Source organism: Sinocyclocheilus grahami, unplaced genomic scaffold, assembly GCF_001515645.1.
Source record: "Sinocyclocheilus grahami isolate Dianchi unplaced genomic scaffold, SAMN03320097.WGS_v1.1 scaffold136.1, whole genome shotgun sequence".
Classification (NCBI taxonomy): Eukaryota; Metazoa; Chordata; class Actinopteri; order Cypriniformes; family Cyprinidae; genus Sinocyclocheilus; species Sinocyclocheilus grahami.
The window spans coordinates 1,800,437-1,815,892 of record NW_015505315.1 but is presented as its reverse complement, the minus strand read 5'-3'; the positions used below and the strand labels follow the sequence as shown (position 1 = coordinate 1,815,892).

Here is a 15,456-nt window from a genome sequence, read left to right as displayed (position 1 = left end):
TCAAGTATATATATCTAAGACATACAACATATTATTTGTGACTCTATGCTCCGATATTTTCATACGTTCAACGATTGTCTCAGAAATCGTCTTTTTCTTTGGAGCGCAAAGGGGGAAAAGGGAAGATGTCCTGAGGTAAAATTTGTGTCAGAGTTGAGAGTCTGCCCAGTTTCTCCTGCTGGACAGGGGGCTATAAAATTGTCTCTTTTGTTGACGGGATTATCAATTTATGTGTTAAGCGGTCATGAGGTCCGCGCGACTCTGTGCGGGACGCTGTCTAGATACCAGGTTCTTTGTTCCGTGGTCCATTAGATGGTTTATTTATGCTGAAGCCAGTCACGAAACCTACTGACCTTCTGTGGCTTAAATGAATCCAGATGGGAGGGGTCAGTTCTTGTTGTCTTAGTATTGTATAGACATCGGAGGTGGTTTGGTAAATCATTATCTCCGTGTTTTCTTTGTAAAGATAAGCAGAGCGAGGCAGGAACTCATTGGAGAGAGGTACGCCTGGGCTGACCACGGTTCATGCTTTTACGACTCATCTGGTTTGTGTGATGTTCGGAAATGCCTTACATAACTCACGGTTGCTTTTCTCTGAAAGTTAGCAATTGTTATATCTCTAATTTGGTTTAAAGATTGGTTATTGTTACATTTCATCACAGTTTACAACTTATCATAGCAAAAAAAAAAAATCTCTCTTACCACTGCCTTTAATACAATAGACCATGGTAATCCCATGTAATGTTTTTATTATTTATTAGCTCTAAAAAGGGGAATATTTATGACAAATTATAACTGGTTATGATTCATAATAAATATTTAGATTATATCTTCGAATTAACTGCAGCAGAATCAATATTACAATTATTTGATCTGTCCGTCCACCGAGCAGATAATATAATCATTCATCAATTCACTCCATGCTTTCATGTGTCTTGCACTGAGGAGAGGCTTCCGTCGGGCCACTCTGCCATAAAGCCCCGACTGGTGGAGGGCTGCAGTGATGGTTGACTTTCTACAACTTTCTCCCATCTCCCGACTGCATCTCTGGAGCTCAGCCATAGTGATCTTTGGGTTCTTCTTTACCTCTCTCACCAAGGCTCTTCTCCCCCGATAGCTCAGTTTGGCCGGACGGCCAGCTCTAGGAAGGGTTCTGGTCGTCCCAAATGTCTTCCATTTAAGGATTATGGAGGACACTGTGCTCTTAGGAACTTTAAGTGCAGCAGAAATTTTTTTGTAACCTTGGCCAGATCTGTGCCTTGCCACAATTCTGATGTTTAAAGGTTAGTTATTGTAACTGTTTGACAAGTGTTGTTATAGTGTTTTAAAGGTTAGTTATTGTTCTGTCAGGACCACTATCGTCAGAATGATAGATACTTAGCATAAAGTTTGGTTTGGCGGTATGGTTCTGTTCTGGGCAAAAAACCTCCCTGCCCATCCATGCAGCCTGTCATGAATGAGCTTGATAATCTGTGTTACAACTCTAGCAGATATAAGGTTAGTTATTTTCTCAAATTTTTGAAGGTTAATTATGTTTATGAGTAGGGATGTAGCGATTCACTCAACTCACGATTCGATTCACGATTTTGATTTCACTTTTCGATTTGAGTCACAATTTGTTTTGTACAAAATGGACAATTAAGACAAATTATAAATTAAATGTGTCCTTTTATTATTGCTTGGACAAAAAAGCTGCACGTTTCTTTGTGAAATTGAAATATAACACTATAATAATATACTAATATAGCATTTGCATATTATTGCTCTTTTGTTGGTTTTGATTGCTTTTATTGTCCTCATTTGTAAGTCGCTTTGGATAAAAGCGTCTGCTAAATAACAACATTTAAATATAGGCTAATGTAAATTTATATAACAAAACTAAATTGAAATTTTAAAACAAGCCCCAAATCAAATAAGTAACACAAATAAAATAAAAAAATTCTTCATATAAACAAAATAAGGCTTTGTCTGTGCTCTTTCCATTTAAAATTAGAGGCAACCACTGCATTTTAATCACGATCCAAACAAAGATGCTGCATACATGAAACATGAACTGTTTTTAATCTAAATGAGGTTGTATAATTTCTAAATTTGAAGCAAAAACAGAATGATTTGACTTCAGTTTTGTGAAACTATACATAAAAAATATCTGCATGAAGGCTGAGCTGAACAAGATGCAGATTCACTCTCTGCTTTAAGCGTTTCCTTGCTTTCCGCTGTAAACAAAGCAGCGCTGCACTTGTGAACTTTAATATGCATTATACAGAGGCAAGATGAAAAAAAAAAAAAACATTGAAACTTTTCTAAAGACTGTAAGTTCCCCTCAGAGATACATTCATATAAACTCTTACCCCTAATTGAATTGCGATTTGTTTAGCATCTCAACTGATTTGAATCGTCACACATTTGAATCGATTTTCAACCGGCTCACGGTTAATCGTTACATCCCTATTTATGAGAGTATATATATGTTAGTTATATCTTTAATTCTTTAGCTATTGTGATGCTTAAACTGTTTGTACGTTTTGTAATTGTTACTGTATATCTTTAACAGTCTGAACTGCATTTCAAATATTTTAAACCACGGTTTAACAGAAATTGTCCTAGATAACCTGTCAAGCGCTTAGCGGGAAATGGTGCTGCAATGTAAACAAACATTGCAGGACTCTCACATTTGCTCATAATGAGGCAGCTAGGCTTACAGTGCACACCATGACTCACGAGCTTGACTTCTATTTTTCTTTTCAGTGGAAAGGAGACTAACATTAATTAGTTCTTCTTGCTTTAGCGATATTACCAATATTTGCTTTAGACTTATTATTTTGTACAAATGCAAAATAGTTTGTACAAATACACATGTTCTCTCTATGCCTGATCCATGCATTGCTGATTCTGGCTGTGTACCGAGGGTCAGGAGAAAATCTTATTAGCAGCCATTGCAGAACGCTCTGCCTTCTTTCTCCTGCATTCCCTCTTTACCACTTTGTGTCCATCTCCCCTCTCCCTGCAATCTCTTTCTCTCCCTCCCTCCTGTCTCTGTGCCTTCATCCCCATGGATGTAAACATGCAGAGATGCACCTGGCACTCTGTTTTACATTCATGAGTGAGTAAAGCCTGTAGCATCTGCGCCTGTGCCTCCCCCACACACGTGCAAGTGACTGAACCCAGAGGGCAAGAGAACCATAACACTGCCTGGTGTGCTTCCTTGCTTTGGCTACATTCAGTCCAATTTTTTTTTTGGGGGGGGGGGGGGGGGGGGGGGTGTTCACATGACCTGTTAATTTTGGCTCATATCAGAGACTGGTTTAAACGAGCGACATTCCTAAACTGCTACCCAACGTCCCCTACTCATCATCAACTAATTTAATAATGTCATTTTGTCACTTTATAAAATCAGAAAAACTTTAAAAAAAATTAAAAAAAATAAAAAACCTGTATTACGTGTCTAATATGCAGTAATATTTATTTTAAACATTTAATTTTGTACTTTCTGTGTAATACTTCATATAGTGATTCGTTAGTTAACTGCTTGAACTGTGTTGTGAATTTAGTTAACTTTTGAACAATTATATTGCTTTTCCTTTTAGTGTAGCAGTGATCTCTTGTACTGTATGCCAGCTCATGTAACTGAATTGCCTTCCTCTGTTATTCCAGTGGGTGCCGGTGCTAACGGACTTCAGGAGGAAGGATTCTGTGTGGGGATTTGTGTCTTCAGACATTCCCATCACCCTGCATTTAGGAGACTACAACATGGATGGCTTTCCTGATGCCCTCGTCATTCTTCGTAACACCAGTGCTAGGTAAGTCAGCATCAGTGCTGGGTAGCCAGAATCTGTACTCAAGTACAAATAATGTTGTTTATTTATCAATAATTACTCAAGTAGGAGCAAAAGTCATGATACAACTGATTATTTGAGGAAGAGGAAGAGGGCATCCAGTGAAATTACTGTTCAAATAATGAGTACTGTTTACATAGAATCTGATCATAGTTCAGAATAAAGCACTGGTGGTGATCATGGTGAAATGGTGAAAAAAGTATATGAATGGAGACATTATGAAACTCTGAACATGTTTCATAATGCAAATGGTCACCCAAAAATGGGAAGATGTATACACATCTTGGGTTTTGGGTGGAGAACTAAAATCGTATCTCACTAAAATCAGTAGATTTGCACAGCATCTTGAGATAGATACACCAGATTAATAAAACAAAATGTCTCAATTCGAAGAGTTAAAATACTTTCCTTAAATTGAGGACCTACTCTTAAGAAGTTTTTTTTTTCTTCACACAAGTTACTTAAAGAAATTTGTCAGAGTACTTGTAAAGCATTACGACCCACCTCTCAAAGGCAGTGACTTGTGTGTTAAGAAGTGAATGGCTTAGACGGTCTCTTTTCAGCAAGATTTTTAGCCAGGAATAATTGTTTGGTTACACTTTACTTGAAGGGGTGTGCATAAGACTGACATGACTCCTTCATAATCATGACATGACACCTACATAATCATGACATGACACATGTCATGAATATGAAGGGTTTTTATGCATGTTTATGACAACTGTCATTAAGTGTCATTCGCTCAGTTATGTAATTTTTTATGCAAAGATGACATTGTTTGAGATGTCTTTGTTATGGGCTATGGTTAGGGGTAAGGGTAGGGGTAGGGTTAGGTTAGGGTTAGGTCAAATAATGTCATATTTGCATTAAAAATGACATAACTGAGCGAATGACACTTAATGACAGTTGTCATAAATATGCATACAACCTCCTTCATATTCATGACATGTGTCATGTCATGATTATGAAGGTGTCATGTCAGTCTTATGCACACCCCTTCAAGTAAAGTGTTACCAATTGTTTTTATCAATATTGAATCGCAAAGAAAGGAACTATGTTTTGACATTTAAACATAAAAACTCTCAGTACCATGAAACTTTTCAATAAAATTTTTAAACCAAGCAAGTCGTGCTTAAAGAATTTAGCAAACATACAAGTATTTTACTTCCTAAGAAACAAGCCAGGGCTAAAACCCAACCTTTATTACTTTTCCTTTTATCCAAATAGGATCATTTTGATACTGCCACGGTAGCTGTTTTTCAAAGCACAGCAACACTTTTTCTTTCTCTTTTTTTCTTCTTCAAAGAATTTAAACCTTAAGTTAGTGGATTTCTTGGATGATCCTGATAAAACAAGACTTTGGGAGACTTTCTACACTTCTGGGGAATTTTATGTTTTTCCTCTCCACTTATAATATTACTCAACATACAGGATCTTATTTCCACCCTCTTTCTGAGCATGCTGCATTCATGTTGATAAATTTGCTTGTGGTTGTGACATCAATTTCTAAATTATCAATTTTTGCAGCTTTCTGTAAATGGACTGCGGAGATAATTTGCATGTGTTAGAGTATGGCTGTCATGCATCAAACATTAATTTATATATATATATATATATATATATATTTCCACTGAACAGCTTTAAATAGCATTTTTTACATCATACATCACACTTCATTCACTATTATGTTAACAGTGAATAAATGGCAGGGTAAAGGTTGGCTGAGTGTTGGCTAAGTGTTGCCGTCAACAAAAGCGAGAGAGCAGGTGCCTGTGAAGAGCCAGAAACTTGTCACCCGTCTTCGATCTGGCCTGACCTGAGTGAGGACAGACAGGCCTGAAAGAGCAGCAGGAAGGCCATGGATGGATTAACAGCTCTCTGATTGAGATAAGATACTAGAGGCTCTGCCGCTGGCCTCCAGGTGACTATGAGAGATGCTCCAGATGCTTTTAGAACACAAAGACAACTTCATATCGTCCTGAAGGACAGGGGATTTGTGTCCGGACTCAGAGAATCACGAGTTGCGTTAGCCACACACACAGAATCCTAGAAAAACACTTTTCTTTTCTTTTTTTTTGATCTGCTTCGTTGTGGTCTCTAGTTTATGGTCTTCATGCATACATTAGGTTGACCTAATCTTTAAGTCAGTAAAGGCTTAACCTTCCCCTTGTGTCCTAAGGCTTTAGTGCTGCTAGAGTCTCTTCTAATCACCCCACAGCCAATCTCATCATCAGCACTTCCACAGTAATCAGGCAACATGCATCCAGAGACCTCAGAGATACACCAGAGTGTGTTCAAATCGGCCTATTGCCATTATCGTCACCTCAAATGACTAAGATGCCAAGGAGAGTGATTTGATTCTCATCAGCCAGGAGCTGGATATTAAAACCTCCTTTCCTCACAGATGGCCACTTTCTTATCTCATACCAATCTGTGCATGGATCACTCTAAACACTCCCATGAACCTTCTCGTTAAAGACAGCAGCATCTTTCTATGAATCTTTGGTTTCTTCTTTCACACTCTTGGTGGAATCAAGAGTGTTGCTTCTTCAGATTTTTGCAATTCAAATAAATAACACATATTCCATACTTCCGTTTTTTTTAAAGATTTAGTGAACAAATACATGATTTTGCATGTTCTGTGAATGTGTTGAATATAGAGGCTTAGTGGATGGCTTAAGTGGGCTATATTCATATGTTCATGAGGTCAGAACAAGCATGCTGATGCCCATCAAAAAAAAATTTTTTGTTTTGTTTGAGTAAGCGAGTGGGTGGGTGAGAGAGTTTACCCAACCAGCCAGAGACATTTTCAAAGTCAAAACCATTTAAAATTGAAATGAGAGCTTCACACTTCTTTTAAATGAACCATATATAGTCTTCAGCAGATTTGGCGAGTGTAAAGATTTATACTGATCTAAATATTTCTGAACTGTCAGTGGATTAAAACATGTTTGCATTCAATTCTGTTTCTCATCTTATTGGCTCTTCAAGGGCTCTTCATCTCTCCATCGTCTTCAGCTTCAGACCGCATCATCAGCCTCTCTCTCCACTTCTCATCGGACTTCTGACACTTAGTCTCTCTAGTCTCTTTCTGTCATATCCTATCTAGGCAATATAAGATAAAGGGTTGTCATTGGCAAATAGGTGTAGGTGTAGATACTATTTTTAACTTCTGTTGTGCACTCTCTTACTAATCTGAGTGTTTCCAATTGAGTTTGAAATTTTAGATTTTAAATCATAATCAGGTGCCTGGGTGGAAAGGAAATTTTAGCAGCTGTTATATTTCTAAATCATAAGTTTTCATTTTGAAGGTTGCTGTTTGTTTGTGGTTGAACAATATCCTAGATGTAGTTTATTTGCGGTCTTGCAGAACGACCAGTGGTATTTTATGCCTTATTCACTATAGCACAGTCTTTAAGGGCTTGTTCACCCAAAAATGAAAATTGTCATCGTTTACTCACCCTCATGTTATTCCAAACCTTTTTCTTTTGGGGAACAAAAATGAGATATTTAAAAAAATAAATACAAATGTTTTTGTCTGTAAAATTGAAGTGAGTGGAACACACTGACTATCATTGTTTGGGTTTGGTAAAACCGTTTTTTTACCACAGAGGAAAGTACGTCATAGCGATTTGGAATGACACGAGGGTGAGTAAATTATGACAGAATTTATATTTTTATATATATAAAAAAAATTTGCTACTGTACTGTGATGTATTTCTGAGTGAAACAGGGTATAAACAGGAATTCCATTAGGAATTGACTTGATTTGCGAAAATTAGACTTGGTTGACGTCAGCAGAACTGATGAAATCATCCACATTAGGAGAATAAACCTGTACTGAGAAAGTAAATGGTGTCAATTTTGATTTAAAATCAACCTCAAATCGCCCACACAAAGGGCTTTTTAGTGCAGACGTCCTTATCACATCATTCACATCTGCCTCCTGTTCTTGAAGCAGAGAGCAGTATTTAGACTGTTAGAAACTGTTAAAACACATGGTTCTGTGTGGATACACCAGTGACTTATTGCTGGGGTGGTAGTATTTAGGGGGAAGTCAGGCCTCGGTCCATCACTGACTACATGAGTCCAGCCCACATGCTGACACTGACTTGGAGGTGCTCTAGACGAGTCACTGTATGTTTCTCTCACTTACGATCATCTGTACCTCTGACACACACAACCCTATTTTATCCATTGCTGTGTATATATAGAGATCGTTTTGTGTTCGTGTAAGTCACTGTGTGTCACTTTCTGAGAAAATAACTGTGGGCAAGAAAAAGTGGAGTACAGTGTCTTTTTCAGCTGAAACAACGTCAACATTTTGAGAGATTTAGAAATTGCTTTATACTACACTGATCTGTCTCTTTCTCGACATTGAAACTATATATACACCAGAGATAGTGTAAGGAGGAGACAGACCACTCATAGAACAATTCTCAATGCTCAACATGGCAGCTGTTAGAATGGAGGTTTCGTGTTCTAGTTAAAAGAGTCCAACACCTTCTTGATATAATTTGATTTCCTTCAAGCAAATTTGTGCATTAACTGAATCAAGGAAAAAAGCTTTTAAGCATGATTTGAGCTTTATTTGTATTTGAGAATTATTTATTGAAAAGTTGAATAGGAGTGCAAAGAGAATAAAAAATATTAAAAGCCATAGAACAAAGAGTGCTTTGAAGTGTTTCCGTATCTAACTGTTGAGGCCTATTGAAGCTGCTAAAGTTATCCAAAAAGTCAGTGTCTGCATTCATACTCCAAGACTGCTCAAATCTACAGTACATGTTTTTTAACATGATATTTTGCCTGCCTGTCTACTGTGCATTCACTGACAAAACTATTTACATTAATTTCTTGGCAAGGCAAGCATTTTGACCACAAAATGCATTTAACATCAAGTGAAGACACAAAGAAGCTGCCTGTCAATCTTGTGTCCTGAATTGAGTGTCAAAGTGCCAGTACTTTACATCACAAATTGCTGCTTTGAAATACATTATTTACACATAATCTTGACTAAGTGTTGAAGATTTCGGTCTTTGCCCATTCAAGTAGGAGCTGTATGTGTACTGTATGTATCGGCTACATAGAAAATAGCTGCCTGAGGGCATATCTGCAGTGTGAATGGACCTAAAGCGATATTGCTACACACACATAACTGATTCTGTGGCATGCTTTTGCACAATTTACACACATTTACTATGGATGTTTAACAGTCTGACTAGGCACGACTACAGCCGTCTCAAGAGAACAAAGTGTGCATTCTCTTTCCTGTCATTTCTTTCCTTCCACCTACTCTGCTGCTTCTGTGTCCTTCTCCAGCTTTGTTTTCCCTCACTGCTGTTTGCCTGTTGAATTCGCCCTTGGTCTGATTCGGATAGATAGAGAGAAAGAACAGCTAAGCAAGCACACTTTTCAATCTTCTCTTTATCAGCAGATTACATGTCAAATACCTGGCCCATCTCCTACACACTCCCTTCCTTTCCCATTCTGCTCTCCACTCTGGTGTCTTGCCCAGATGCTTGTTTGGCTTCAGATGAAATGAAGAGTGGCAGAAGAGCATGGTCATCAGCCCTCTGACTCACCAATAAAATCGCTTTAAGAGGACTAAGAAGAGGACTTGCTTTGTTCATCTTCACACAGCTCTGCTCGCATCGATTTTTTGTTCACTTCTGGCCGTGTAAATAATATACAATCACAGCATCTCGACCTCATTAGATCACACATTCTGCAGTACAAACACATTGATCAGAATCCGTTAGCTTTTCCATGAATCCAAAGCTTCAGATCTCATCATTAGTGGCAGTGTGATCTTGTGCCTCTGATACAGCTTTGTTAAGAAGTTGTGTAATCATTTCCCACTCAAGCATTCTGCACTGATGCAAAGATTATCCGTTGTGGATTCCTCAAAAGCGAGAAAGTGACCTCTGACCTCAGAGCTGAGGGTGAGATTATGTAGACAGCAGTGGGACTGCTCCATCGCCCCTCATTTTCATGTGTCAGGCGAGGACGTTGTTTAGCCTGATAAAACATCTGGACACAATGTTGTTCTCTGGAACGCATCCAGAATGTCAGGACCTTTCCCTTTCTAATGGTCACATTTAGGTTCAGCTCAAATGATTCCAATTTACTGTAAATAGTCTATTTCTATATGGTTTGCTTCTTAATACAAAGAATGGTGTTTGTCTATCAGTAGGATCTCTTTCAAACTGTTTCAGCAAGGATTCATTAAATTATAAATAAATTATCACTAAATTAAGTAGCAGTAAAGTCTTTTGTGCAATATTATAATGTTAAACATTATATAATACAATTGAAATGTCTCAATTCAATTAGTTGTTCTCAAATAGGTTTTTCAATTAGTTATTCTCAACTAAAACGTTTTTTGCTTTTTTTGCCATACTTACAGGACAAAACTAAACTTCATCTTAGCTTTAGGAAGTACTTAAAGGGATAGTTCACCCAAAAATGAAAATTCTGTCACTGTCGTTCCAAACCTGTGAGACCTTCGTTCATCTTCAAAACGCAAATTAAGATATTTTTGATGAAATCCGAGAGCTTTCTGACCCTCCGTGGACTGCAAGGGAACTACCTCGTTCAAGACCAAGAAAGGTAGTAGGGACATTGTTAAAATAGTCCATGTGACATCAGTGGTTCAACCTTAATTTTATGAAGCTATGAGAATACTTTTTGTGCGCAAATAAAAATAATAACTTTATTCAACAGTTCTTCGATTCTCTTCTCTGTCAATCTTCGACATGCGTTCATGACAGTGGTTGAACCTCTGATGGTTCAACCTTAACGATGTCTTTACTACCTTTCTGGGCCTTGAATTTACTAGTTCTGTTGCTGTCTATGAAAGTTCAGGAAGCTCTCAGATTTCATCAAAAATGTCTTAATTTGTGTTCTGAAGATGAACAAAGGCCTTACTGGTTTGGAACGACATGAGGGTGAGTAATTAATGACATTATGATTTTTGGGTGAATTAACCCTTTAATATCACAACATGGAACAGTAACAAATGAGTCTCTCAAGCTATATTATGTTAACTACATCGCTTTTTGGTTGACTGTATTGTCTATAATTTATAAAAATGTGTTCAAGTAAATGCCCCAAGTAGACTGTAAATGCCCTTAGCAGCCCTAAGACTGGCAAGAGCAGCTTCCAAATCTTCTATACTTATTTTGCTGGATCTGTGTGCTGCTTTTGATACGGTGAACCACCAGATTCTCCTGTCAACCCTACTGGAAAATGGCATCTCAGGAACCGCACTCCATTGGTTTGAGTCTTACCTCTCAAACAGGTCCTTCAAGGTATCTTGGAGAGGTGAAGTGTCCAAGTCGCAACATCTAGCTACTGGGGTGCCTCAGGGCTCAGTTCTTGGACCACTTCTGTTCTCTGTCTACATGGCATCACTAGGTTCTGTCATTCAGAAACATGGCTTTTCATATCACTGCTATGCTGATGACATAGGCTCTCTTGGCAGGTCTTCCAGCCACTTCTATCAAACTTCTACATTTAATCCAAAATTCCGCTGCAAGATTAATCTTTAATGAGCTGAAAAGAACACACGTCACACCTCTGTTCATTAATTTGCACTGGCTACTAGCTGCTCGCATAAAATTCAAGGCATTAATATTTGCCTGCAAAACCACCACTGGCTCTGCACCCCTTTACCTGAATTAATTACTTCAAAGTTATGTGCCCTTTAGAAGCTTGCGTTCTGCAAGTGAACGATGCATTATTGTGCCATCCCAAAGAGGCACAAAATCACTTTCACAGACTTTTTCGTTAACTGTTTCCTCCTGGTGGAATGACCTGGAATTAGTTCTTAGCAATCTTCAAAAAAATCGACTGAAAACACATCTGTTGCATCTTTATTTGACCCTCTAACTCTAGCACTCTATTTTCTGTGGGCATAATAGTAATAGGCAAATCAGTGGGCGGAGCTAAACGGGTAGCGATGTAGAAACCAGCGTTGATCATCTTCTGCAGAGGCAGTGTTTAGCTGCACTATTACGTCATAGAGTGGCACATTCCACAACCAGTCATTTTGGCAGAGTGGCTTCAATATAAGCAATAAAATCCATTAACTTTAGAATTTATCTAATAAACATTTCAAAAGGAGTTAGAAGAACCTTTTAGTGAACAGTTATTTCCTTGGCGTGAAGAACATTTTAGTAATCTAACAAACTCTTTTCCACTTCAAAGAACCTCTGGTGCATTAAAAAATTTCCATGGATATTAAAGGTTCTTTGTGGAACCATCGATGCATACAGAGAGCCCTTTTTTAAGTAAGAGTGTTGGAACAGCTAATGCACATGCATGTTTAAAAAGGTGACCTATTATGCCCCTTTTTACTAGATGTAAAATAAGTCTCTGATATCCCCACACTGTGTATGTGAACTTTAAGAGCTCAAGCTCTGGCATACAAATAAACATTCCATTATTAGTACACTGTAAAAAAAAAACTCAAGCTGTTTCAACTAATTATTATTTAGTAACTAGTTCCACAGAAATTTTACGTTAAGTCAATTTCTGACTTCAAAGTGTTATCTGAATTGTTATTTTTTAGTTGACTCAACCTTTACTGAACTAGTTTTATTGTCCATTCAGCTAAAATGTTTTAATTGGTCGAACATTTAGAGAACTACAACAAGTTATGTCAATTAAAATGTAACTATTTACTCCATGTGTTTTATATGTTACCTCAACTAAGATTTATTATTTGGGCATCTTAAGAAATTGCTGGGGAACTAGTTGTTACATTTCATATATTTTTATAGTTTAACAAAATTATTCATTATTATGTTTATCAATCACTAAAACACACACATTACAACACACAATAGCCTTTATTTAATAACAATCTCCATTTATAATATTTATCATACAGACTAAACAAATAGGAATGAAGAAAAAAAGTCACCTACATCTTGGATGGCCTAAGGGTCAGTAAATTAACAGCAAGTTTTCATTTTTGGGTGAACTATCCCTTTAAAGCTCCAGTTGACAAACATTACATCTGTAATACAACTGCAAAATTCAGTTTAAACTTTGTTTAATGAACTAAAAAAAACTAAACTAGCTAAACAAAATGTCTGCAAACAAACATTTACAAATATTGCTACTGTTCACAGTTACATCTTTAAAATGAGGCAGAAGTAAAAAAAAAAAATTGTAAAAGTACAGTATATAAAATCAAGTCAGGTCACATTAATTTACATAGTGCTTTATACAATACTGATTGTGTCAAAGCAGCTTTACAGAGTCAAACAGGGAAATAGTTTGTCAATAATGCAAGAGGACAATAACAAGTCATTTTTCCAGTTAAAGTCAGTTCATTGGTGATTCAGTGATGACATCATCCAGTTCAGCTCTTTTCCAATAGTGTCTGTGCAATCAGTCAAGCGTCCCCAAATAAGCAAGCCAAAGGCGACGATGGCCAACGAGGTCTTCGTAGGGGATCTGTCTCTGGGGCTCATCTAGCTGACATGGTCTCCGCTGACATTCAGAGCTGTCAAGGTTGTCTCTATAGGTGCAGATCCACCATCTGATCTGGATACAGACTGGGTCTGGGTGGCTATCCGCTTGTTAAGTCTGAAGCCACGTGTCACAGCTTCCGTGTCCAAACGCTCTATCAGATACCAAGATAAAACAACAAAAGGTGCTAATATGCACTCACAATGTGATATTATACTACCAAAAAAATTATAATCCTAACCTTTAACTCCATACCGAAATCCCAGATAGCCAGACAATGTAAATATAAATAAATAAATTATTTGTTTTTGGGAAGCTGTGAGCATAGAGACTGTAGGGTAGACCATAAGTTTGAAAACGTTTAGCTTAAATGTTTAATATGAATAAACCGTGCTCATAAACGGCTGCTGAGGTAATATTCACAAGTGAAGCAAGTTGAGGCTTGGACTTAACAACCGAATGGTGACCTTGGAACATTTACACCTTTTTATTATACTTTTTGATAAATTCAGTCTAAGTACAAATATTTATTCAGTGCCATTTGACGTACCTGATGCCTGAACTTAACATACACTTAAATATCCACTTTTCTTCAGATATACAACTCATATACAGTGGGGAAAAAAAGTATTTAGTCAGCCACCAATTGTGCAAGTTCTCCCACTTAAAAAGATGAGAGAGGCCTGTAATTTTCATCATAGGTATACCTCAACTATGAGAGACAAAATGAGAAAAAAAAAATCCAGAAAATCACATTGTAGGATTTTTAAAGAATTTATTTGCAAATTATGGTCGAAAATAAGTATTTGGTTTCTAAATATCCACTCAAAAAAGCGAATGTTGCATGTTTTTCTCGTTAAATTTAGTCTAAAAAAATAACATTTGTTTAGTGGCACTTACCTGACGCGTGAACTTGACAAGGCTATGGTGACCTCGGAATAAGAAAGAATATTAGCGTAGATGCCACTGAGAACAATAAAGCACTTTATAATTGTAGTAAAAACTCTAAACATTTACACATATTACCTGGAATGAAAACAAATAAATTCCTAGTCTTGAAAGTACACACAGTATGTAGCTGCAGTGGAGCGGTCTGGTCACGAGCCAGTGTTTGGTGCATTGGAAGAACTGACTGGGTTGCATCTGAAATCTTGCAATGATGACAAAGCACCAATGAAACCTTTGGCCACACCCTGATGGAGAAAGAAAAGTAAATTTTTTAAGTTCAAAAAAAGAAATGATGCCTTTTAAATAATTTAAGATGTAACCATATCAATTAATAAAATTTATGATGAAACAGACGTTGCAACCATTTTTTTGGCACAAATCCATTCCACAATCCATTGCACGACAGGGAGCATTGATACTGACTGGATTTGTAACATGTACATTTCATATTATAGGGCTACCTTAAATAGCATAAAAATAATATCAAAATATAACAGTCCTACCTGTTGTTGATAAATACCAATGGTGACGTTTTACAAATTGATTGATCAATTGTCCCAGTGTTTACTGAGCCACGGTCTTCACCAGTGCAGGAACTTGTGTGCACTATATACTGATTAACTACCTAGGGAACTGACTGAGACGTTTTGAACGGCCTTGTGAAATGATTCAGTTGTTAATTTTCATTTGGAACAATGAACTCCTCTTCCGAAGTGCCTTTACGAGACTAAAAACGCCGTTTGAAATTCGACCCGTTTGAAAAGAGCGACATACATTTCACCGTGGCTGGTTGTTAGTCACGTTCAATGTCGTCTTTTTACTTCATGGGACAATTGCAAAAGTTTACACGCACAAAAACCCATTCAACACGCCCATGTTAACTTCAAATGAGCGCATTACTGTGGTTTACATTAAGTTACACGTTTCATAGATTTCGGTTAACGTTAGTCGTATTACGCATGATGGCTTATAAAAGAGAGAAAACCACGCAATCTTTTCATATCTTTTCATGTCACGGAACGCAAAAATATCATACAACACTCCAAAATTAGCTAAATTTCATTATAGTAACACATTAAGACATTAATGTTGACTTTTGACATTAAGTGTTTTATGGATTAAACAAGGTGAAAGACCACGTTCCCTTCACTTAAATTTCCCTCAAACATATATCATACAACGCTTAATCGAT

At 37.2% G+C, this 15,456-nt stretch overlaps 1 protein-coding gene across 1 annotated transcript in view; it reads left to right on the top strand.

Moving 5' to 3' along the window:
* The window catches only part of LOC107591035 (T-cell immunomodulatory protein-like), a 158,985-nt gene that overhangs the window by 82,930 nt on the left and 60,599 nt on the right, over nucleotides 1–15,456 (top strand). The window contains exon 10 of the mRNA XM_016280039.1: nucleotides 3,655–3,800. Coding sequence (XP_016135525.1) covers nucleotides 3,655–3,800 — 146 coding nt within the window. The remainder of the gene's footprint in view (nucleotides 1–3,654; nucleotides 3,801–15,456) is intronic.